At 40.4% G+C, this 23,684-nt stretch overlaps 1 protein-coding gene across 1 annotated transcript; it reads left to right on the top strand.

Moving 5' to 3' along the window:
• The first annotated feature begins 2,265 nt into the window (after window positions 1-2,265).
• On the top strand, window positions 2,266-22,892 carry TTC5 (tetratricopeptide repeat domain 5). The gene is made up of 10 exons (XM_016199547.2): window positions 2,266-2,370; window positions 5,457-5,589; window positions 9,305-9,516; window positions 9,920-10,070; window positions 11,289-11,380; window positions 12,970-13,026; window positions 13,577-13,723; window positions 13,904-14,118; window positions 15,244-15,388; window positions 18,249-22,892. The coding sequence occupies exons 1-10, from the start codon at window positions 2,266-2,268 to the stop codon at window positions 18,366-18,368; spliced, it is 1,377 nt and encodes a 458-aa protein (XP_016055033.2). The 3' UTR covers window positions 18,369-22,892.
• The last annotated feature ends 792 nt before the right edge of the window (window positions 22,893-23,684 follow it).

Genomic DNA, 23,684 nt, shown 5'->3' with positions numbered 1-23,684 from the left:
TGCCCTGTGCTGCAGTCCTTCCACCACCTGAGCCAGCCTTTATAAAGGAGTCCCTAGAATTCTAGTGAAATGAATAGGACTGAAGCTTTCCCCATCCTATTAGAGCTGTGCAGCTATATCCCCATCAGCTTCTTCACCTACCAATCAGAGTGGCTCCATTCTGACCAGTCAGGACAGTGCCTTTTGGACCAATCAAACTGCAAGGATTTGGAGTCCTCATTTGCATGAGGACAAACCAATCAGGGACCAGGGGTGAGTCTTCTGTCTGTATAATTCAGCCCCTCTCTACCTCTGAAGGGCACATTCTCTTTCCACTGAAGATTGAAGACTTTAGCTCTAGTAATTTTTCTCCCTACTGGAGCTGAACAGAAGCTGTCTCCCCAGAACAGAATGGGACAGACCAGCACAGGCAGAGCAGACCAGAAAAAAGCAAAACTGTCTAGCTGCAGAGTGGCCTGGCCTCTCTCACAGCTGTGCTATTTTTGCAACCATGCAGTAGCACAATTGAGCTGTTTCGCACTGAATAAAGTTTCCTTCTTCATTACACTCCAAACTGGGGATTCCTGTTGGTGTTGAATTGGTGCCAAAGATCATCAGTTGACATGCCTGCGAAAGGATTAAAAATCCAGACTTAAAAGTTTCAAGCCCTGGCTGAGTGCCTCGGTTAGAACATCTTCCCAAGATGCCAAAGTTGTAGGTTCAATCCCTGGTAAGGGCACATACAAGAATCAACCAATGAATGTATAAATAAGTAGACCACACTGATGTTTCTCTCTCAAATCAATCAATAAAAGTTTTAAAACATCCCTCCCTATTTCATGGTAATCACACAGATTTTATAGATTACAGTATGAAGTATTTTTCTTCCCTACACACTTTTAAATTTTGTTGGAAAATAGTTTGAGAAAATAATTTTATGTATGTTTGTGATTTCTGCTTTGAAATTCTGTTTCTTCCTCTAAATTCAGGAATCAGCCTGGAGTACAAGTAAGCTATAATTAAAACTAAAAAGTAAAGAGAAACTTTGTTAGGACTATTACATGTTACTTTTTAAAATGTTACTTATCATTGAAAAGTTTAACATATTCACATGGTAAAAATTCAAAAGGTACAGAAAAGGCACCTGTCTCCTAGCCACTCACTTCCCCTTTCTGGAAGCAGTTCCTGTTTGCCAGTGTCTTGTGTCTTCTTCAGAGATAGTCTATGTGGAAGTAATTTTTTAATTTTAAAATTATGCTTATTTTTGAGTAGCTAATACATGTACATGATAATAAGTTCAAAAGTGTACACAGTGAAAATTTTCTTTGCCCACTAACAACTCTCAGTTGCCCTGTTTCCCTCTCTAGACTCAGTCATTGTTTCTTATGTATCCTGGATATATAAAGTTTGTCAATAACCATTACTTCCTGGCTGGTTTGGCTCAGTGGGTAGAACATGGGCCTGTGCACCGAAGGGTCCTGAGTTAGCTTCCCAGTCAAGGGCACATACCTCGCTCGGTTGCAGGTTTCACCTCCAGCCCCAGCCAGGGTGTGTGCGGGAGGCAACCAATCGATGTCTCTAAAAAATCAATGGAAAAGGGGGACATCTGTAATGGTCTCAACAATAAAGATAAAGGAAAAAAAATCAATGGAAAAATATCCTCGGGTGAGGATTAAAATAAAAAAGCATTATTAGTGTACTAATATACTATTAGTATATTAATGATGGCTTTCAAAATACCATCCCAAATGTAGTACGTTTATTAGGATAGTGTGTTCAAAATGATAAAGTCCCTCATACATAGAAAATCACTGTAAGGTTTTTTGTTTGTTTGTTTTTCTTTTTCTTTTTGGCCTGATGGGAGCCTGGGCAGAGGCCCTGCCCAGCAAGGTCCAGCTGCGAATCACTGTAAAGTTTGGAAAATACTCAAACAAGTTCCCTTACCATTGTACTACATTTCCTTCAAATTTTAAACTTGTAACACACACATCCACTCTCTTAACCTTTCTTTTTGTGTATTATAACTGTATTAATTTGGGTATTATAATCTTGATATAAATAAATAGGAAAATAGACAAAAATATACATGCAGTTAAGCTGAGAACACTTTGTTTCTAGGATTTGGGAAATAAAGACTTTTGTGGACTGAAAAATGATTATAGAGCATCCCCTTTGATCTTTAGGCACTGGTTTGGAGCTACACCCTTGAAAACCAGCTCCTCTGCTTAGGTGCAGGTAAGCCTCCAGCGCCCTAGATGTCGCTGTGGCTCCACGGTGAGGGTAGGTATGCGTCTCTCTGGTGATAAAGTTGGAGGCGGAGTAGCCGAGAGTGGCCGGGAAATGATGGCTGATGAAGAGGAAGAAAGCAAAGAGATCTTGCAGAAATTGCAGGTGGGGCCGTAGGTTAAAACCTGTGTGTGCTTTTGTTATCGGGAAGAAGCAGGGAGCGCAGCTGATACAGTACCTGGGAATTTCTGGGCACCTGCGGGACGCTGCGTGCGGCGGGGCGGTTACTATAACAACTTCCGAAGGTGCAGCCGCCGCCGCCGGGAGCCCGGGGCCGGGACCCGCGCAGCCCTCGTGTGGGACCTGCTGCGGACCTGCCTTAATTTCAGTTCTGTCTGGAGGAGGATTTGTTGCTTCTAATTTTATTCCTGCCTATTCTTATGAAATTTTTTACGCTCGATTCACCCATAACAAACAGGATACACATGTTTATGGCAGATCTCCAGGAGCTGTTACTACATGCTGTTTTGATCCCCACAAAGGCCGTTTCTTTCGCACTTCTCGGCTTTGAAATTGGCAATAATCCCAGTAATGGCTTGCACCGTTTGTATCCCGTTGCTGCCTTTAGCACTTGACAGTTTTGTCATTTTTTGCACGCCGCACAATCCCAGCTTGGGATCTGATGCAGGTGGCCCATACTCCACCCAGACCCCAGCTGACTGCAGTTTTGACTAGGACAAGTCTTTTGTACTCCGTAGATAGGAGCTAACGCCTTGCCTTGGCTCTTTATGTTTCTTTTAATGACCCTAGATTTTTTTCTTAAATATCAGAAACTCGGTTTTGAGGTACAGAAATATTGTTAGTGTGTATGTCTATATATATACAGGGGGTCCCCCCAAAATGTATACACACTTTAACAGCTGATAGCTCAGTTTTGAAAGTGAAATGCATTTCAATAAACACTGCCTTTATAATTATTCCAAGTGTGTGTATACAGTTTTTGGGGACACCCTATATGTGTGTGTGTATATGAAAATGTGTATTAAATAGTGGTTATCCCTGAGGTTGTTGGGGGTGATGAGGGATTTTTTACTTTGTATGTTTTACATGTACCCATTTCAATTTAACAACACACACACACACACATACGTATTTGCCATGAGAAAAAAGTTATTAAAAATGTTCACGCCAACAGAACAACAAAACCGAGCAATGTCTTGCATGTTTGTTTTAACAACTAAAAACAACCAAACAATAAAACCCTCAATAAAACTTCTAATTTGCAGCCATGCTGATTGTAGGAAAAAGGAAATGGGTTGTAATTTTTGCTGAGAACAGTATTTTCCTGGACTCACTAGTGGTAGAAGCACAAAGCTTTTAGGTAGAGGATGCTTGGAGTATGGTGGAGTGAGTGGGGAAGGTGCAGAAATGGCATGGGGGAATGGAGGAGAGGAGAGGAAAAGGATAGTGATGTTGCTATCCGTGGGAATGGTGCAAGCTTTGATTTCATTTTTATAGACATCTTAGGGTACAAGGAACATATAAAAGTATTTTCCTCAAAGTGTGTTTTGCAGACCATTTTTATTACAGTCATCTAGAATGCTTGCTAACATGCGGAATTTTGAGTTTTGCTAAAATCAGAATCTCTGCGGGCCGGGTCCTGGAAATAGTATGTACAGTAAAATATGAGAAGCACTGCTGCAGAGGGTGCTGGTCCATTCTATTTATTCTGGATAGGATTTTAAATTAACTATAGGACATAAGTATTTATTAGAGACAGAGATGATTTATTCATTCATTCAATCAACATATTTAATGAAAGCTAGTCACGCCCTAAGCTTACTTGTAGTGCTCAGGTATAGCTCTAAATTAAACAGATTAAGTCCCTCCCATCATGGAGCTTACATTCCAGTGGTGGTAACAGGTAATAGACAGTTAATGAATAGGCCACATAATTTCAAATAAGTACCATGAAGAAAAATAAGAGCATGATTTAACAGTGGACAGAGGAGGAAGCGGTCATTTGGTTTGGGTAGTGAGGGAAAGCCTCTCTGAGCAGTTGATATATGAACTGAGACCCAAATGATGATGACAGATGAGCCTGTAAAGATCTGGGGAAAGAGTGTCTAGGCAGAGAGAACAGCATGTGTGAAGACCTCAAAGTGAGATTGAGCTTGGTAGACTTGAGGAACTGAGTGAAAGCCGATGTGGCTTGAATTTTGTAGGAGGGGGAGTGGTAAGAAGTGAATTCTGTGGCAGGGTGAGTGGTGGGAGGTCAGGTCATACAATCTTCAAGGCAATGTCAGGGAGTTAGATTGTATTCTGTCTACAGTGGGAAGCTATCTGAAGGTTTGTGATATGATGCACATTTTTGTAAGTGAGGAGAATGGGAGAGAGGAGAAGCAAATGACCAGGTAAAGTTATTGCAATAGTCCAGGAAAGTAATGATGCTGATTTAGTCTAGGATGGAAACAGGAAGATGGATTTAGGATGTGCTGTGGAAGTAGTTAAGACTTGATGGAATAGTATTATTTTTTTCTGCTGCTATTCAGTTTCAAGAAAGAATAAATAATGGAAAACCTTTGACTGATGTCACAGGAAGACTCAGAGATAGAAGTATTTAAGAGAGAACATTTACTTGGAAACAATGCAAGAGAGCCAGAAGGTGACTTGACAAAACATACAATGAAAATAAGTATTTAACAAAATTCTGCAAAAATCCCAAGGTTGTCAAGCTTAAATTGGTCTGTTTGTCACTGGAAAACAGCCACTTTCACATGTTGATCAAGTAAACAGAGGTCATGTATTTTCAGATACCAGCCTACGAAATATCAGGGATAAGAATGTTTTTGTTAGAAGTCCAGTGTTAAGGGTAAATTTTGGAGTTTTATACTTTGGGAACCAGTACCAGATAGGATTATCTTCTTAACTTTTGTTTTATCTCAAGTTGCAAAGTGTTTCCCCCCTTTTGACTGTGGTATGTGAAGTGCTTAGTCATATTGGAAGCCCTGAGAGACCTATCATCATGGTACAGAGACTGGCATGGGACAACATGAGAGTGGGCCTGGGACACTGGCTGTTTTCCCTTACGATCTGTGGCATTTTGAAAGGCCCGTGTGTCTGCCTCTGTGTTAGTCCTCGGTGAGGTAGAGAATCAATATTTCTAGGCAAAGAGCTGGTATGACCAGCCAATCTCAACTTTTTTGTTTGGTGTTCTCTCCACTTAATGGTACCATCCTTGTGCTTCCTAGGAACTGGTGAATCAACTGTATTCATTTCGAGAGTGCTATTTCGAGACACATAGTGTTGAGGATGCTGGCAGGAAGCAGCAGGATGTGCGGGAGGAGATGGAGAAGACCCTGCAGCAGATGAAGGAAGTAGTGGGTATGAGCATGCAGCCCCCGCCCCGTCACTGAAATGTGATAGAGTTTTTCTCTGTCTGTATACTTGTTGGTATCCTGTGTGTGGCTGCTGCCCAGTATGGTACAACAGAATATTTCTTCTAAGGGCTCCTTTGCAGGATGGCAGCCTTTCAGTCCTCTAAACTAATTTTCCTAAAGTTTGAGTATAGCAAATGCCATGAAATAAAAGATATTTGTTGCTTGAACTATTACAGTGATTCTCTTTTTCTTTAAAATTTATCTTTGTTGTTGAAAGAATTACAAATGTCCCCCTTTTTCCCCCCATTGATCCCCCCATCCTTTACCTCTCCCCCAGGCCTTCACCCCACTATTGTCTGTATCCATTGGTTATGCATATATGCATATAAATTCTTATGTTAATCTCCCACCCACCCACTGACCCTCATCTTCCCTCTGAGATTCGTCACTCTGTTCCATGTTCCATGTCTCTGGATCTATTTTGTTCATCGGTTTATTTTGTTCATTAGATTCCACATATGAGTAAGATCATGTGATACTTGCCTTTCTCTGACTGGCTTATTTCGCTTAGCATAATACTCTCCAGGTCCCACCATGCTGTCTCAAGGGTTAGGGATCCTTTGTTTTTTAACTGCATAGTATTTGAAGGTGTAAATGTCTGAGAAGATGCTTGATATGATTTCAGTCTTCCTGAACTTGTAGAGACTTGTTTTGTGTCCTAACATGTGGTCTGCCTTTGAGAATATCTCATGTGCACTTGAGGAGAATGCCTATTCTGCAGCTTTGAAGTGGAATGTTCTGTAAATGTCAATTAAATCCATTTGATCTAGGGTGTTATTTAGAGTCACTGTTTCCTTGTTGATTTTTTGTCTGGAAGATCTATCCAGTAAAGTCAGTGGGATGTTCAAGTCCCTACTAATGATTGTATTGCTTTTGATCTCTTCTTTAAAGTCCTCTAGAAGTTTTTTCCCCCCAGCCCATGTGAGTCTTTGGTTCTCAGGTGGGTCTCTTATAGACAACATATATTTGGGTCTTGTTTTCTTATCCAATCAGCTACCCTATGTCTTTTGCTTGGTACATTTAATCCATTTATATTTAAGGTTATTATTGATAGGTACTTATCTATTGCCATTTTATTTCTTCATGTCTATGTTTCTCATTCTCTCTATTTCAACTTCTTATTATAGCAGTCCCTTTAACATTTCTTGCAATGCTGGTTTGGTGGTGATAAATTCCTTTAGCCTTTCTTTGTCTGGAAAGCTCTTTAAGCTCTTTATTTCACCATCTATTTTGAATGATAGCCTTTCTGGATAGAATAGTCTTGGTTTCAGATTCATGTTTTGCATTACCTTGAATACTTCATGCCATTCCCTTCTGGCCTGTAGAGTTTCTAATGAGAAATTATCTGACAGCCTAATGGGAGCTCCTTTGTAAGTAATAGTATGCTTTTCTCTGGCTGCCTTTAAGATTCTTTGCTCATCTTGAATTTTTGGCATTTTAATTATGATGTGTCTGGGCGTGGGCCTAAGCAAGAGCTTAGGACTCTCTGTGCCTCCTGAACTTGTGTGACTTTCTCCTTCATCAGGTTAGGGAAGTTTTCTGCCATTATGTCTTCAAATAGGTTCTCTAACCCTTGTTTACTTTCTACCTCTTCTAGCACTCCTATGATGGGAATATTATTACATTTTATGTTGTCCCACAGCTCCCTTAAACTGTCCTGTTTTTTAATTATTTTTTCTTTTTGGATCTCTGATTGAGTGATTTTTTTCTACCCTGCCTTCTAATTCACTGATCCGATCCTCAGCTTCCCCTAATCTGTGGTTCATTCCTTCCAGTGTTTTGTTTAGTTACTATGTCATTCTTAATTTTCTTCATAGTTTCTATATATTTTTCCATGCTGTTGAGCATCTTTATAATCATTATTCTGAACTCTATATCCGATAGATTGCTTATCTCCATTTCATTTAGCTCTTCTTCGGGAGAATTCTTTTGTTCTTTCACTGGGAGCTTGTTTTTTTCTCTCCCCATTTTGGCTGCCTGTTTGAATTTGTTTCTATGTATTATTAGGTAGATCTGCTAGGATTCCCAGTCTTTTGGATGGCCTCTGGTTCAGGTCAATGTTAGATGGTGTTTGTGACTGGTCTTGAGTACCCTGTTTGAAGTTTTCCTCACTCCACAGCTTCTGGTTTCCTCTGCTGGGGCTGGGTGTGTTTGGATAGGACCAAGATGTGCATCAAGGTCTGCTTTTCCAAGCCCTGGGTCCAGAAGCAAATCAAGCAAAGACTCAAAGCACCCAGAGGCTGTTATTCAGTCTCTTAGGGAGCCTCAGGCTGTAGAAACTCCATGGGGTGGGGCTAGAGGTTTTCCAGCAGGGGGCGGCAATTGCTTCTCCCCCCGGGCAGAAGCTGTTTGGAAGGTAAATGCCTGCCTGAGAAAGATGTCCTCTGCAGTGTGGGAGAATGACTCAGCACCACGGTCCAGATAGGAACCCTCTGAGATCTATTCCCCCAGCCAGCCCCACTGGATTCTCCTCACACTGCTCTAGTCCACTCTGCTTTCCCTCTCCTGGAGTCCAAGGTGAGGGGCTGCTCATGAAACTTTGTGCCATGGCCCTTTAAGAGGGTGCCTGCATTTCCAGCCGTGTCTACGTGGCAGACAGAAATCCTGCTGCTTTTCACAGCCAGGTGTTATGTGGGTACCTTTCTCAGTTCTGGTGCTTTGGACTGGGGAACTCAGCTTGGGGTTTAGACCCCAGAGTTCTCAGTGGGGACCCCCAACAGCTGAGATATCCCTTCGGACCTTCAGCAGCTGCCTGTGGGAACCCGGCCAGCCCTCTCACGCGTCCTCACTTCCTACCAGTCTCTATGCAGCCTCTGCTTTTCACCCTGGGTTATGAGGGTGCTCTCCAGCTGGTCTTCAGTTGCAGTTGATTATTCAGGACGGTCTTTCTGTGTTTTAGTTGTAATTCCAGTTTGGTCCTGGGAGAGTGTCAGTGTAGCCTCCACTCAATCCACTGCCATATTGGATCCTACAGTGATTCTCTTAACTGACCTTTCTGCCTCTAATTTCCTTTACTTCCAAATCAACTTATTTAATGACTGTGGCCATTATCTTTCTAAATCATTACTTCAAGCATTTAATCTTATCCTTTTTCTGACTTTTTGCTCGTGTCTTCAAAGATGGCTACTGTTAAGTGGTTGAAGTCTAAACCCCTTAACTTGATGTTTAAGTCTCAATATTCATTCTCTTTTTTTCTACCCTTATCTCTGACTACACTTACAGAGGAACTTTTTGTTTCATTCAGATTGGACTATGCATTATCCCAGGAATGTGCCACATGTTTTCTTCCTCTGTTTTTCCCCCCATCATTTTCCAACCCAGAGGGTCTTTTTTCCTTTTCACTTTTTAAAACCCATTCATTCGCTGTATGCACATGCTCCTTTTCAGTGTTTTAATTTTCCACGCACATGCTTTGTCGTCTCTGCTAGATAATAAACCCCTCAAAGGTAGGGACAGTGCTTTCTTTGTTCTCCCATTATGTAACATAGTTCTCTGCCTGTTTTACACTTTCAACAAGTGGCTTGTTTGTAAAGATTTTCCTCAAATATTTTATTTCTAGAGCTGATGTGGGGTTATTCTTTGAGCAAAACTGTCCCGGCCTTATCTGTAAGACTGCATGGGTTTTCCCACTTTCCTGTATCTTTCCCCCTTTCTCCTAGGCTCTGTCCAGGGCAAGGCACAGGTTCTGATGCTAACCGGGAAGGCACTGAATGTGACTCCCGACTATAGCCCTAAGGCTGAGGAGCTGTTGTCAAAGGCTGTGAAGCTGGAGCCCAAGCTGGTGGAAGCCTGGAACCAGCTGGGGGAGGTGTACTGGAAGAAAGGGGACGTTGCAGCTGCCCACACCTGCTTCTCAGGAGCCCTCACCCATGTGAGCTGATCACTGTCCCCGCAGAAAACACAGATGGGAAGGATGGAATTTCTTTGGTTCTATGAATTTCCCTGGGATATGAATAGGAGAGTAGGACTGTACTGGAACTAGGAGAAAAGAATAAGAAGGGAGGAAGGGTGGGGGAACAGACCTGGGTGAGGAAAACCGGGATAGGGGACTGAAAAAGGAAGAAGATGGTGGGATCAGGTGCATGGGGGAGTGAAGAATGAAGGAGAGTTAGCAGCCACAATGAAGGAGAATTGAGCCTTGTAGATATGGGTCTAAGATGCACACGACATCAAGAATTAAGATAACAAATCAGAGTTAGCAGAAAGGGATAGAATAGATCTGGAAGGGGGAACTAGAGTCAGGAAGCTTGAGTAAGTGTCTTCTCCATTTGCAGTGCAAGAACAAAGTCTCCCTTCAGAACCTGTCAATGGTGCTTCGCCAGCTGCGGACTGACTCTGGAGATGAGCATTCTCGCCATGTCATGGACAGTGTCCGGCAGGCAAAATTGGCTGTGCAGATGGATATCCACGATGGCCGCTCCTGGTGTGAGTGCTCCCAGATACCTCCAACCAGTTTCTAGAGCAGTGGTTCTCAACCATGGCTACACACCAGAGTCATCTGGAGCCCACCTAGGGAGTCTGCCTCTAATTGTGAAGCCAGGGCATCAAGTCCGAAAGGTATTTTGTTGAACCACTATTCTAGGAACTCTTGGATCTTTCCATTCAAGAGAGGAGGCTTATGTTTCCACATAAGCAAGGCAAGGTTTTTGTGTAGTCTGTTCAGTTTTCTCCTTCAGGTCCATGTTTGCTTCTTTATCCCAGTGAAATGTGGGGTATACTAAATACAGTGTCATCACTAGTTTGTGTCAGACCTTTTTTTTTTTAAATTCTCACCTGAGGACATGTTTAGAGAGTGGGAAGGAGAGAGAGAGGGAGAGAGAGAAAGACTGATATGAGAGAGAAACATCGATCGGTTGCCTTTAATATGCTTCCTGACTGGGGATCAAACCCACACCCCAGGTATGTGCCTGTTGGGGAATCGAACTGGCAACCATTCAGTGCACAACCAGGAAGATGCTCAACCAACTGAGCCACTCTGGCCGGCCTGTCAGGCCTTCTAATAGACGTTTCAGATTGTATCTTGAACTCGGGCTCTGAGATGCTCCACCACTGCTTCAGTTTTTCCACCTCTGTTAGGTGGGACAGGATGGGTAGTGTGGGGTGGAGCTGGGTATTTCCTTTCTTCAGGTCGGTTAGGTTTTGGGTAACTAGTTTCTCCTGATGGCAGGCCTTGTTCACTTTCATTAAGAACAGAGTGCTCTAGCATATTTCAGAATGTTCCTTTTTTCAGTCCCTCTGCTGGAAGCACGAGGGGATTTTTTTCTCTGATATTTGCTGTGGGCATCTGGTTGAGTTCCTGGAGGTGGATCTCACATATTGAGGGGGTCCCCTTATTAACTCCCAGACTTGTGCATGTTGAGCCTCCAGTAAGTCATCAATTACAGTTCAGGTTTGCATACCCCAGCACCGTTTCCTGTGGCAGCCTGTGAGTTTCTGTTCTGATAAGCCATAACTCCCTGTATTCACCTGTCTTTCTCTTCGATTTGGAGGGCCGTGGTTTGCCCAGTGTTGTGCCTTCTGTAATGGCTCCAAGAAGAGTTGTGATTTTTTACCAGTTTCTTCAGCTTTTTCCATGTTAGGATGGAGTGGTGACTTCCAAGTTCTTTACATCCATATGTAAACCCTGTGTTTTTTCTTTTCCAGATATTCTGGGGAATGCATACCTTTCTCTTTACTTCAATACTGGGCAGAACCCTAAGATCTCCCAGCAAGCCCTCAGTGCCTATGCCCAAGCAGTAAGTATTTATGGTTGCTCTGGTCAGGTGAATAGAGGCAGCAATAGAAGCAAGAGTGTCGTTCAGTCTTCCTTGTGGCTCTTTTGCAAGCAGGAGGGGCAGTGTTTGTGGGCATCCACTGTGTGTGGTTTTGCAAAGCTCTGCCTACAGAGGTAACTTACTTCCTCGTATCACTTGAGTATTAGCAACTACTTGCTGTGTGGTGCCTCACTGCTAGATACCTCTTCATGAGCTGTCTAGATTTTTTTATAGGCATGTATCCAAATCACAGAGCCCATGCCAACATGTTCATCTTTTTAAATGGGAAAAAAGTCTATATTAAAATAATGCTTCTTAATATTTGTGTGCATATTTTAAGAAAAATGGAAACTAATACTTAGGTATCAGTTAAGTGCCATCCCCAGATTGACCATTACATATTATGGCTCTGTATTTCCCACAGGCTAAAATAGAAAACAGCATGTAACCCATTTGGCATCACTTCCTAGGAATTATTTCACTGGAGTTCATGCTTTGCTTAGGCCTTCGGGCCATTTTTATATCAATAACCACTTGCATGGGGCTCCTTCAGGCCTTGAATGCCTGGTTACTCATTATGGAGAGCCTCACATTGGCCTTTTGAGCACTTTTTATTTAGGCCTTATGGTCACCTTCGTTTGCTTTCTCGCTTCTCTTGACGTGCAATTGTTCTTTGACTTAACCATTACTTATTTTGTCTGCTACCTTATATTCATATTTGCAGGTTAGGGACTGTCCTTTTTCCAATCAGGGAACTTTTAGGCAGAGGAATTATATTTTACTCTAATTTCTTAATTTTGTTAATGTTTATATTTTAAAGAATAATATGGTGTATGTACTTCCTTTAAAATTTTATATTTGGCTTCTGCTAAATAGTTGCTTTTTTTTTTTTTTTACATTGGTTTCAGAGAGAGGAAGGGAGAGGAGGAGAGAGAAACATCAATGAAGAGAGTCATTGATCGGCTGCCTCCTGCATGCCCCTTACTAGGGATCTAGCCCACAACCTGGGTATGTGCCCTGACTGGGAATCGAGCTGTGATTGCCTTGTTCATTTGTCAGTGCTCAACCACTGAGCCATGCCAGCCAGGCTGGCCATCTATTTAAATTCGAAAATCAAAATTTGACTTTGAATGTGTGTTTTAAGCAGGTTTGGATATACAGCATGATTCTGCCTGTGTCTGGAGCTGGGCTCATGGGCAGAGGAAAAGCATTAAATTGACATCATTTATTTCCTAGGCTTTCCTCATTTATATCATCATCTCACTGTTGAATTTTTTTGTTTTTTATCACAATGCTTTCACATATTTCTTCTCTCTTTATAGTATTACATAGATAAATTATAACCATATTTTAAAGTTTCATGCACACACAAAACCCTTAGCATCCTTGAGGTTTCGGGGAGTGTGTAATGTACCACACAACCAATGACTATATCAGTGTGGGTATAGGTAACTTTTTGAGAAGGAAGAAACTTGAATTTTTTTCAGGGAGGAGAGGTTTAGGACATGTTGGGCATGGCTATCCTTAAGACTGAGACAGGATCTACTGATGATCTTTTTATCTCACTGTAGGAGAAGGTTGACAGGACAGCCTCCAGCAATCCTGATCTCCATCTGAACAGGGCAACGGTAAGACCTGTGGGGTGGTGGTCATTTGAAAGTCAAATAAATTTAGGTCTTAGCCTTTGAGGATAACTGAGTATTCATAGGGACAAGGTTGGGTACAGACTGCAAGAGAAAAGTAAAATTATTTCTAGGAAGAACTAGCTCAGTTTAACTTCAGTAGCTGGTAGAGTCACTGAAGGGAAAGGAGAAAGGGTTGAGGGTGTGGGATGGTACGTAGAGGATGGGGGGACAGTTTAGAAAACTCTTCTGAAATACTCATTATAAATATAAAAATAGAATCACCCAATATATGCAACTTAACTATTTTAGAGTTTGGAAGTTAGGTTTTTGAAGTGACTCCATCTTTGGGGTTGTGATCACTGTGGTCAGGATAAAGGATGCTAAGGTGTTAGCATCTTCTTCAGGATGCTCTTTGTAGGACAGAAAGACAACCGGGTAGGAAAACAGTTTATTATTTCACTAAATTTCTAATCCATTGTGCCATTACTTCTCACCAGCATAGTTTGTGTTAAGTATACTTATAATGGGAGGTTTTTGGTTACTTCTTGTGCAGTTACATAAATATGAAGAGAATTATGGGGATGCCCTGGAGGGCTTCTCTCGGGCTGCGGCCCTGGACCCTGCCTGGCCAGAGCCCCGACAACGAGAGCAACAACTCCTGGAATTCCTGAACAGATTAACCAGCCTCCTTGAGAGCAAGGTAAAGGTGTCTAAAGGCTGACTCCTACTTTTTTATTCTGTTGTACATCAGAAAAATAAGACTAGATAGTCTTATTTGGTAGTAGTGACCCTGTGGAAGTGGTGGGTGGGAGAGAAGGACTGGATTCTCAAGGAGAGTGACTAGTTCCTAGCTTCTTACCTATTTCCCCTTCCTTTGCAGGGAAAGGTGAAGACCAAAAAGTTGCAGAGCATGCTGGGAAGCTTGCGTCCCGCCCATCTAGGCCCCTGTGGTGATGGGCGCTATCAGTCAGCCTCTGGGCAGAAGGTGACCCTGGAGCTCAAGCCACTGAGCGCACTGCAGCCTGGTGTGAACAGTGGTGCTGTGGTCCTGGGGAAGGTGGTGTTCAGCCTCACCACAGAGGAGAAAGTCCCTTTGTGAGTTTCTCTTGCCTTTCCTCTTTTATCCTTTTGAACTAGTGCTCTCACTTCCTGGCCTTTCTCTGACAGTTGAGGACAATTAGTGGTCACAGTTTAGTGAGCTCTGCTTCCCTCTGTGACTGTCCCATGAGCAGGCATTGTCTAGGTGATGTCTAACAATCTGTAGATTCTGTACCACCCATTTTTTCCTGTTTTAGGAACTATTTATTAAACATCTGCTATGTGTTGTAGGGAATTTAAAAAGGAGAGAGAGAAATGTAAAGGACTAAGTGAGGGGTGCTTGTAGTCTAGCAGAGGAAATGAGTTAAGAATATTTATTTAGAAAATTTTTAACTCTTGAAAAATTACTGTTTTATTATTGCCATCGCTCCTTGGTCCTTCACTGGCTTCCAGGAAGTTCTCTTGTGTTTCTTCCCAGTCAGTCCCTGTTCTTGTCCCCACCATTGAGGATCAGTTTTCCTGTTTTGACCCAGCTGTTTTTCATTCTCTTAAGACTCAGTCTCTTCAAGGAAACTTTTCCTGCTTTCTGATTTAGACATTTCTCCTCTGGGTTCCCATGCCCAGCCTTTGGCTTTACTGAATTCAGCAGAAGGAAAAGGTTGTTCTAGTACCTATCACAGTTGTACTGTAAGTGGTGGTTTAACTCTGATTCCTGCTAGACCATTAGCTCATTCATGGCTGGATTGGTGTGCTACTGCTAAGCACATTGCTTGACATATAGTATTCAGTAAAAGTTTGTGGAGTTAAACTAAATCGACAGTTATGGTTAGAGAATTTGATGAAGGTTGTGATAGTTAAATTGATAGACCAGCAATAATGTATCAGCTGAAACGTTTTCAGCTGTTCATTATTAATAGTTGTTGAATAGCCTCAGTGTTTATGTGTCCTAATTCTTGGCAAAGTGACAGATCGATGAGCCATGTGCATGGTGTCTAAAGGTTATTATATATCTAAGACAAATGAGAACTCAGATATCTGTAGTGGATGTCATAGGTTTTCTAGATATGTTACTAAGAAAGCACTTGTTTATTTTATTGGTATTTTAAAACCTGTTTCTGTTCTTTCTTGCCCATTTTTCTTTTTTTTTCTTCCCTCCTCTCTTAATGCATTTGAACCTGGCAGTACGTTTGGCTTGGTAGATTCAGATGGCCCTTGCTGTGCAGTGATGGTGTATAACATGGTGCAGAGCTGGGGAGTGCTCATTGGGGACTCTGTAGCCATCCCTGAGCCCAGCCTTCGGCTTCACCGAATTCAGCACAAGGGAAAGGTGAGATGGCCAGGATTCTTTCTCAAGAAATAGGTTCTGAAAGTGGGAACAAGTTTATATCTTTTAAAAAATATGTAAAAGACTGCGTTTATGTGTGTGAGTATGACATATGTAAACACATATTCATTTATATGTAATTTTTACTGAAAATGGGAACTACTGGTAAACAGAAAGAATGAAAAAAACGAACAGACAAAGAAATACTGTATATTACTTATATGTGGAATCTCAAAAAGCCGAACTTGTAGAAAACAGAGAATAGAATGGTGGTTACTGTGGGCTGAGGGAATTGGGGAAATTTTAAGGGTACAAACTTGCAACTAGTAGATAAATGAGTCCTGGAGATCCAATGCATAGCACAATGATAATAGACAATAATGGCATTATAAACCTCAAATTTGCTAAGAGACTGGATCTTAATTGTTCCTACCACAAAATAGAAATGATAATTATGTGATGTGATAGAGGTATTAGCTAACCCCAGGGTGGTAATCATATTATAATAAATGAATTGTCAAATCAACCTGATGTGCACATTAAACTTACACAATATTATAAGTCATTTATCTCAAAAATATCTTTATTGATTTCAGAGAGAGGAAAGGAGAGGGAGAGAGAGAGAAACATCAGTGATGAAAGAGTCATTGATCGGCTGCCTCCTGCACCCCCCAACTGGGGATGGAGCCCGCAACCTGGGCATGTGCTCTGACCGGGAATCAAACCCTGATCTGGATCCTCGGTTGACGCTCAACCACTGATCCACGCCCGGCCGGGCAATAAAAATAAAATTTAAAAAATAGACTGAAATATTGTCCCTGAGATGTTATTACTGTTAATAGCTTGATATGTATACCTCCAGTCTTTTTCCTTTGCTAAATATATATACACGTTTATATGTATCACTTTACTCATGAATATAATATTATATGCAAATGTTTGTGAACATTTCCTGTGTTTTTAAATTTTCTACAACATTGGTCTGGATTGATACGTAGAGGTGGTGATGAAGATGATGATGATAGTTAAAATTTACTGAACACTTAATTGACTGCTAGACACTACTGAGTTTTACTTCCTGCACTGGCTCATTTAATCCTCATAAAAACTCTCTTGAGAGTAGGTATTTAACCACTTTTTTACCATTTAGCCCAGGGGTGGGCAGACTATAGTCCATTGACCATAACTGGCTCACTGCCTGTTTTTGTATGGCCTGTAAGTTAAGGATAGCTTCTATATTTTTAAATCAAAAGAAGAAGAATTTGTGATACATGAAATTTACAGGAAATTCAAATGTCAGTGTTCATAAGTAAATTTTTTTTGAAACATGGCCACACTCATTTGTTTACTGTTGTCTGTGGCTGCTTTTGCACTAGTGTCAGAGTTGGATAGTCCTGTGACAGAGACCATATGACACGCAAAACCTAAGATATTATTTGGCCCTTCACAGAAAACATTTGCTGACCCCAGATCTAGATTATTTTCAACTTTTTTACTGTTATAAAAGCACTGTAGTAAATATTTTTATATCTGCCCATATCCATGATTATTTCCTTAAATGAGTTTCTAAGGTAGAAACATTGCCCTAAAGAGTATGTAGGATTTTGTGGAAGGTTGTACCAGTTATTACCAAAGTTAGATGTGAGTAATTATTTTCCTTTATTTTTCTTCTCAACTCAGTGTAAAAACTTTTGAAAAATTATTTGCTACATGAAAAATATAGCATCACTATTGTTTGGCTTTGGTTTCTTTATTATTGGTGAGGTCGAACATTTTATCATATGTTTATTAACTGTTTCTTTTTATTTTAAAAAATTTTTATTTATTGACAGGGGGAGGAACACTGATTTATTGTTCCATTTATTTATGCATTCATTGGTTGATTCTTGTACGTGCCCTGACCGGGAATTGAACCTACAACCTTGGCGTATCGGGACAATGCTCTAACTGAGCTATCTTATTTATATTTCTTTTATAAATTGCCATTTTTTGGTCACTTGCCCATATTACTGTTTGGATATTTAAAATGTTGATTTGTACCCAGCCAGCTTGGCTCAGCGGTTGAGCAGCGACCTATGATCCAGAAGATCGTGGTTCGATTCCTGGTCAGGGCACATGCCCGGGTTGTGGGCTCCATCCCCAGCAGGGGGCGTGCAGGAGGCAGCTGATCAATGACTCTCATCATTGATGTTTCTCTCTCTCCCTTTCCCTTCCTCTTTCTGAAATCAATAAAAAAAAAAATTGATTTGTGAGAACTTAAAAGAGCCTCCTTTACACTCCCAGTGGGATATTTTTTGGATGAAGATCTTTTAAAAACATGTTTTACAACTTAAAGTACATTTGAACTGATGAAGTGAGCTGATATCTTTCTTGTTATTAAGAGAATGTCACACATTCTGTTTCTTCCTCCTGATATAAAGGGAGAGGTAACTTTAATTTATATCTGGCAGGTTAACTTAGGGCCTTACAAATACTTGGACTAAGAGTTTCACAGAATTTCCACCTGGCTGGCTGCTATTTGTATCTAGTTATAACTGTCAACAAACACTGTAGGGAGGGCAGATTCTGTGAGAGCTTTTGTTAGGCAGCGCCAGGAACCTGTCTTTTTTGAGTCAGAGAATTGTCTCATACTTGCAGTGACACTACTGGCGCCCTCCCTGCCCCAGATTTTCCTTCTAAAGATTGAAAACTTTGGGAAAATTACATCCCCTTTGTTAGCTCAGCTCTTTTGAATGTGAGATGGAGGTAAAGGGTGTACATAGTGAGGGGGGAGAGAGGAAGGGAAAGTCACAGGCCGTGTACCCCGGTGTTGGGTTTGGTTCCATCTTAGGATCTGTAATGAACCTCTGTTTGTCTTTTCTAGGACTATTCCTTTTCCAGTGTTCGTGTGGAAACACCCCTCCTGCTAGTGGTGAATGGGAAGCCGCAGGGCTCCAGCAGCCAGGCTGCTGCTACAGTGGCATCTCGGCCACAGTGTGAGTGACCTTACCCTGCACGCTAAAGAGGGAGTGGAGGCACCGAGATAAGCTCAAGGGCGCGCGGCAGCTGGACCAGCCACATCCAGAGACTCAGCTGCAATGGGGAGATGTTTTAGATGACTTTCCTTCTCTGTCCTGTAAGACGCTGTGTGTCTTCTTTCTCTCCTGGTATCATGTCCTAGCTCTCTCCGGGGCCACACTCCCCGGGTATATCTCTCCTGCCTCTTTCATTGCTCTTTTATGTTTTACGCAAAGAGCATGGAGTTGGTAGAAGTGTTGGGATCTTGCGATGGGACAGAGTCCCCAAGGTTCCTGTTCTTGCCTCCTTCCTGAGCCTCGTGTACATATGATTTCAGTATTTATTGCTAAGGGAGGGGGCTTAAATTTATAATGGCTTGGTTTTTGAGCAATTTTTATTTTATTTTTATTTTTAAAATTTAGGTTTATTCCCCTCTTTGGGGCTGGAACAGAATTAAACTTGTTTGGAAAAAAAATACTGTGTTGTTTGGCCTGCTTCATTCTCTCCAGGCTTGGATTCCTGGCGTTTAGAATCCCTTCAGTCCATTAGAGTAATACCCCACCACTTTTCCCCTTTATACAAAATCACTTATTTCTCTTCCAGTTAAAAGGGTTCCGGCAGTAAGCAGCCCAGGGCAGGAGTGGCAGCTCCACAAAGTCACTGGGAGCCAGCTTCTTTCCGTTTCCCTCGTTCTGTCATCCCTAGGGGTGGTCATTGTCACGGTCCAAGATGACACTCTTCTAATAGTGAAACTAGACTGAAAGACCCGAGAGAGCTAGGTATTCAGTTTTTTTAGATGCTAGTGATACATTTTATAATAGTTTCTCTTAATATCTTTGTGGGAAATGTGAGGGAGGATTAATAGCCAGCTGAATGCTGCAGTATTGGATACAGACTAACTTGGAAGAAAGACTTCTAGTGATATGGCTCAGGTCTTTGTCCTTGGCCCAGTCCCGTTGAACTCTTTTGTTAAAATAAAAGTTTTATTTTATTCCTGTACAACTCTTGATAAGTGACTTGGATATCGTTGATGACTCAATGGATTTATAAAGAATGTAAAATGCAAAGGATTCCTCGTAATGGATGAGAGAATATGCACCTCGCCGTCTGAAGAAGGTGTAAGGGCTGAATCTAGGATAAAAATTCGAAGTCCATTCTTTTGGTCCAGAAGGCCAACTTTATGAGGTATATCCTTAACGTCATGATGAAAAAGTGCTAGGAGTTTTAGTAGATAAGATAAAGTCGGTATGAATAACCAGTGCACTATCGTTGCAAAAACACTTTTAGACTACACTATGAATCTGGTAGCCAGAAAGAGTTTTTAGTAAACTGTCAGACCACAATTGGAGCCTTGTACTCAGTTCTGGTGGTTGATTTTGAGGACTGCAGTCACGAAGGGTGATGAGTATCTCGAGGGGCTGTAAAATATCTTGAGAAGCTGTTGAAAGCAACTGGTGGTGGGGGGTGATGTATGCTGTTAGTCAGTAGAGAGATGAGATCCAGTAACTATTCCCCTTTTACTCAAGTCCTGAGATGATTCGACATAGTCTGTGTTGGGCCAGAGAATAGAAAAATGGTCAGTAGGTGGTAAAAGCACAATTTAAAAGATTTTGTGATGAAATATATGAACAAATGAGTATACAAAATATGTATGTACAGTTTAAACAGCAGTTAGAATACATGTGAAAATGTCCACCTGGCTTAAAAACTAGAACATCACTAGTGTCTTAGAAGCCCCATGTGCCTCTTTATGACCTCATTTGTTTTCATAGCTGTATAATATCTCATTGTATGACTCTGCCAGTGTATGCATCCTACTGTTAAAGGATATATATATATATTTTCTATCAACACAATACATTGTCAATATTCTATACATGTCCTGATGTATAAGTACTAGAGTTTGTTTTGTAGCAGTGGTTCTCAGAGCATCAGTGCTACCTGGACTTTCTTAGAAATGCAAATCTGTAGGCCCCAATCCTTGAATTAGAAACTCTCTAAGGAAGAGTCCAGCAATCTGTGTTTAACAAACCCTCCCGGTGATTCTGATGCACACTAATATGTAAGTGAGAACCACTGTTTTAAGAATATTGGCACAATTATGGAATTGCGGGGTACTAGAGTATACACATATTCAACTTTTTGAGAAATACCAAACATTTCCAAAGTGGCTGTACCAATTTATGTGTCATCGGTGGATAAATCTTCCCAATGCTCCTCACCCTCTTCTAAATTTTGGTATTGTCTTTAAGGGTTTGCAAATATAGGAGGTTAGAATGAAACCTCCTGTGACCTTAATTTGCATTTCTCACTGTTATGGGCTTGAGCATTTTTTCGTATATTTACAAGCCACTAATATTTTCTCATGGTAAAAATGACTCTTTGTGTCTTGCCTACTCTATATTGGAATTCAGACTGATTTGTAGGACTTATTTATCCCCTGCACTACTCTTGTCATTTTATGTGTTGCAAACATTTAACAGTTTTTAGCTTGTCTTATTACTCTCCGATTTGGGTCTTTTGTTGAACAGAGTTCTTAATTTCAATGTTACTGAATTTGCAATCTTTTCTTTTGTGGTTAATGCTGTTTATGTTTTAAGAAGTCCCCTATCCTGAAATTATAAAGATATTTCTCCTCTTGTTTTATGAATTTTTATCATTTTGCCCTTTTCTTTTATTATGACTCTATATTGTGGTATAGGTATATTATTTTTTTCTTAATGAATAATTAATTGACCCAGTACCTTTTATTAAAGATTCCTTTTTTTTTTTTTTTTTTGAAATATGTCTTTATTGATTTCAGAGAGAGGAAGGGCGAGGGAGAGAGAGAGAAAGAAAAACAATGATGAGAGAGTCATCATTGATCTCTTGCACACACCCCACTGGGGATTGAGTGGCAACCCGGGCATGTACCCTGACCGGGAATCACACCGTGAACTCCTGGATCATAGGTCGATGCTCAGCTGCTGAGCTACAGCTGGTCAGGCAAAGAATCCTTTTTTTAACCACTGGTCTTTAAAGCCCAATGTGTCTTAAACCAACTTTCCATATATATGTAGGGCTGTGTCTGAGTTCTCTATCCCCATACATTCTGGTCTGTTTATCTATGCCAGTACTACATTATCTTTTAGTTTTATAAAAAGTTAGTATCTGATCAGACAGGTTCTTTCATGTCATTCCTAACAAGTGGCCCATTTACATTTTAGAAATAGCTTGCAGATTTTCATGGAAAATCTCTGGGATTTTTATTGGGATTACATTCAATTTATAGATCAATTTAGGAAGAGGAGACACCTTTATAATTTTGAATCTTCTTAACCATGTTTCTTTTCATTTACTGAGGTTTTTTACAGTGTATTTTAATTCAATTACATACTTTTCCCCCAAAATCTTTTATATCTTTTATTATATTCTCAGATACTTTGTAGTGTGTGATGCTATTGTAAATAGTATAATTTAAAAAATTACATTTGATAACTGTGCTTGGGAATATAAGTACAATTGACTATTTTATATATTTTTTTGTATCTGTGACATTTTTAGAACTTTCTCATTCTAGTGATTTGTTGTTTTCTTTGTTTTTTTTGTGTACAAAATGACTATTTTTTTGTCTTTTCAATCCTTTTATATTTTATTTTGTTTTCTGTACTAGTTAGGACTTCTGCTGTCCTGAATACAAGTGATGATAGCAAATATTCTCGTCTTGTTCCTGTACTTAATGGAAATATTTTCAATATTTCAATATTAAATAAGATTATTGTATGGTTTTTACATACTTGTGCTCTTACATTCCAACCCTGTTTTGAGTTTTTATCATGAAAAGGTATTAAATTTTATCTAATCCTACTTCTGCATTAATTGAGATGGCAAATGATTTTAATTTGATAATGTGGTGAATTAGAGTACTCAACCTTCAATTAAAAAAACCTTGCGTTGTTGGTGCAAACCTTACTTGGTCAGGATATATATATTTTTATGTACTGCAGGATTCACTTGTATATTAATTAGGATTTTGTATCTGGGTCACAAGTGATATTAGTTTATGGGTCTATACTTTTTATTTTTTAATCTATTCTAGTCTGGTTTTGGTGTTGAAGTTATGATACCCTCATACAGTAAGCAGAGTATTTCTTTTATGTGTTTATTTGACAAGTTTATATAAAATTGGTTTATCTTTTTCTTGGTAGAACTTGCCTATAAAGTCTCCAGCACCTGGCATTTTCTTTCTGGAAAGCTTAACTATAGATTTAAATTATTTAATGTTTATTGGATTGAATTATGCAAGTTTTGATGCAGTTTTGATAGTTTGTATTTTTTTAGTAATTTATTCATTTCATTTATGTTTTCAAATTTCCTCTCCTAAATTGCTTGTAATATATGTTCTGTATGATTTTATTCTCTGTGGCAGCAGTCATTTGGTTCCCCTTTTCTCTACTGATAATAGTTTATTTGTACCTTATCTCTTTTCTTTTCATCAGCTTGTTTCTTATAAAGTCTTAAAAGAACTTGCTTCCTTTGTCTGACCCTTATCTTTTGTACTTCTTCCCCCCATTTCATTAGTTTTTATTTTTATCTTCAAAATACCTTTTTTTCCTCCTTCCCAACTGTTACAAGGACCACCTAGTCATGAGCTGGGATATCATTTTTATATCTGATAGACAACTTGACACCTCATTGTTTTTTTAAATATATTTTTATTGATTTCAGAGAGAGGGAGGGTGAGGGAGAGAGAGAAACATCAATGATGAGAGTCATTGATCGCCGCCTTCTGCACGGCCCCGCCCCGTTGGGGACCGAGCCCGCCACCCGGGCATGTGGCCCGACCGGGAATCGAGCCGCCGTCTCCTGGATCCCAGGTCGATGCTCAACTGCTGAGCCACGCCGGCCCGGTGACGCTTCCTTGTTTTAAGTTAGCACTCCTTTGTTTGTGATGTTGAACATTTAAAAAAAAACAAACTTGTTAGCTACTTATGAATTTGATGTGAAATGTAAAAGAGGGCATCTAAAACTGAGAAAACCTTATTAAGGAAACAAATTTAGGGAGACACGTTTAGGACATGATACAGCCCTCCATACATTCTATATTATGCACATTTTCTACTATATTCTAATTACTTGATTGTATGGTTTGAACTCATTAGGGACAGATACTAATTTATACTCATCTTTGAGTTCTAGATGTTATCATGTACATCTGTGCTAGACATCGCCTGATGCACTAACAAATGCCTAACTGGATTGATAGATGGTGGGTTAAGAAAATAGAATATACTAGTCTACTATACAGGGTGTTGACGCCTTG

The sequence above is a fragment of the Miniopterus natalensis genome, chromosome 1, assembly GCF_054644295.1.
Source record: "Miniopterus natalensis isolate mMinNat1 chromosome 1, mMinNat1.hap1, whole genome shotgun sequence".
NCBI lineage: Eukaryota > Metazoa > Chordata > Mammalia > Chiroptera > Miniopteridae > Miniopterus > Miniopterus natalensis.
The sequence above is the reverse complement of the archived record's forward strand: the minus strand, read 5'-3'. Positions and strand labels throughout refer to the sequence as shown.

Bases quoted from the DNA above. Each gene is read 5' to 3' on its own strand.
- TTC5 (XM_016199547.2), top strand. From the start codon at position 2,266: ATGCGTCTCTCTGGTGATAAAGTTGGAGGCGGAGTAGCCGAGAGTGGC. The intron at 2,371-5,456 runs GTGGGGCCGTAG...TGTGCTTCCTAG, and splicing joins AGATCTTGCAGAAATTGCAG to GAACTGGTGAATCAACTGTA. The intron at 5,590-9,304 runs GTATGAGCATGC...CCTTTCTCCTAG, and splicing joins GCAGATGAAGGAAGTAGTGG to GCTCTGTCCAGGGCAAGGCA.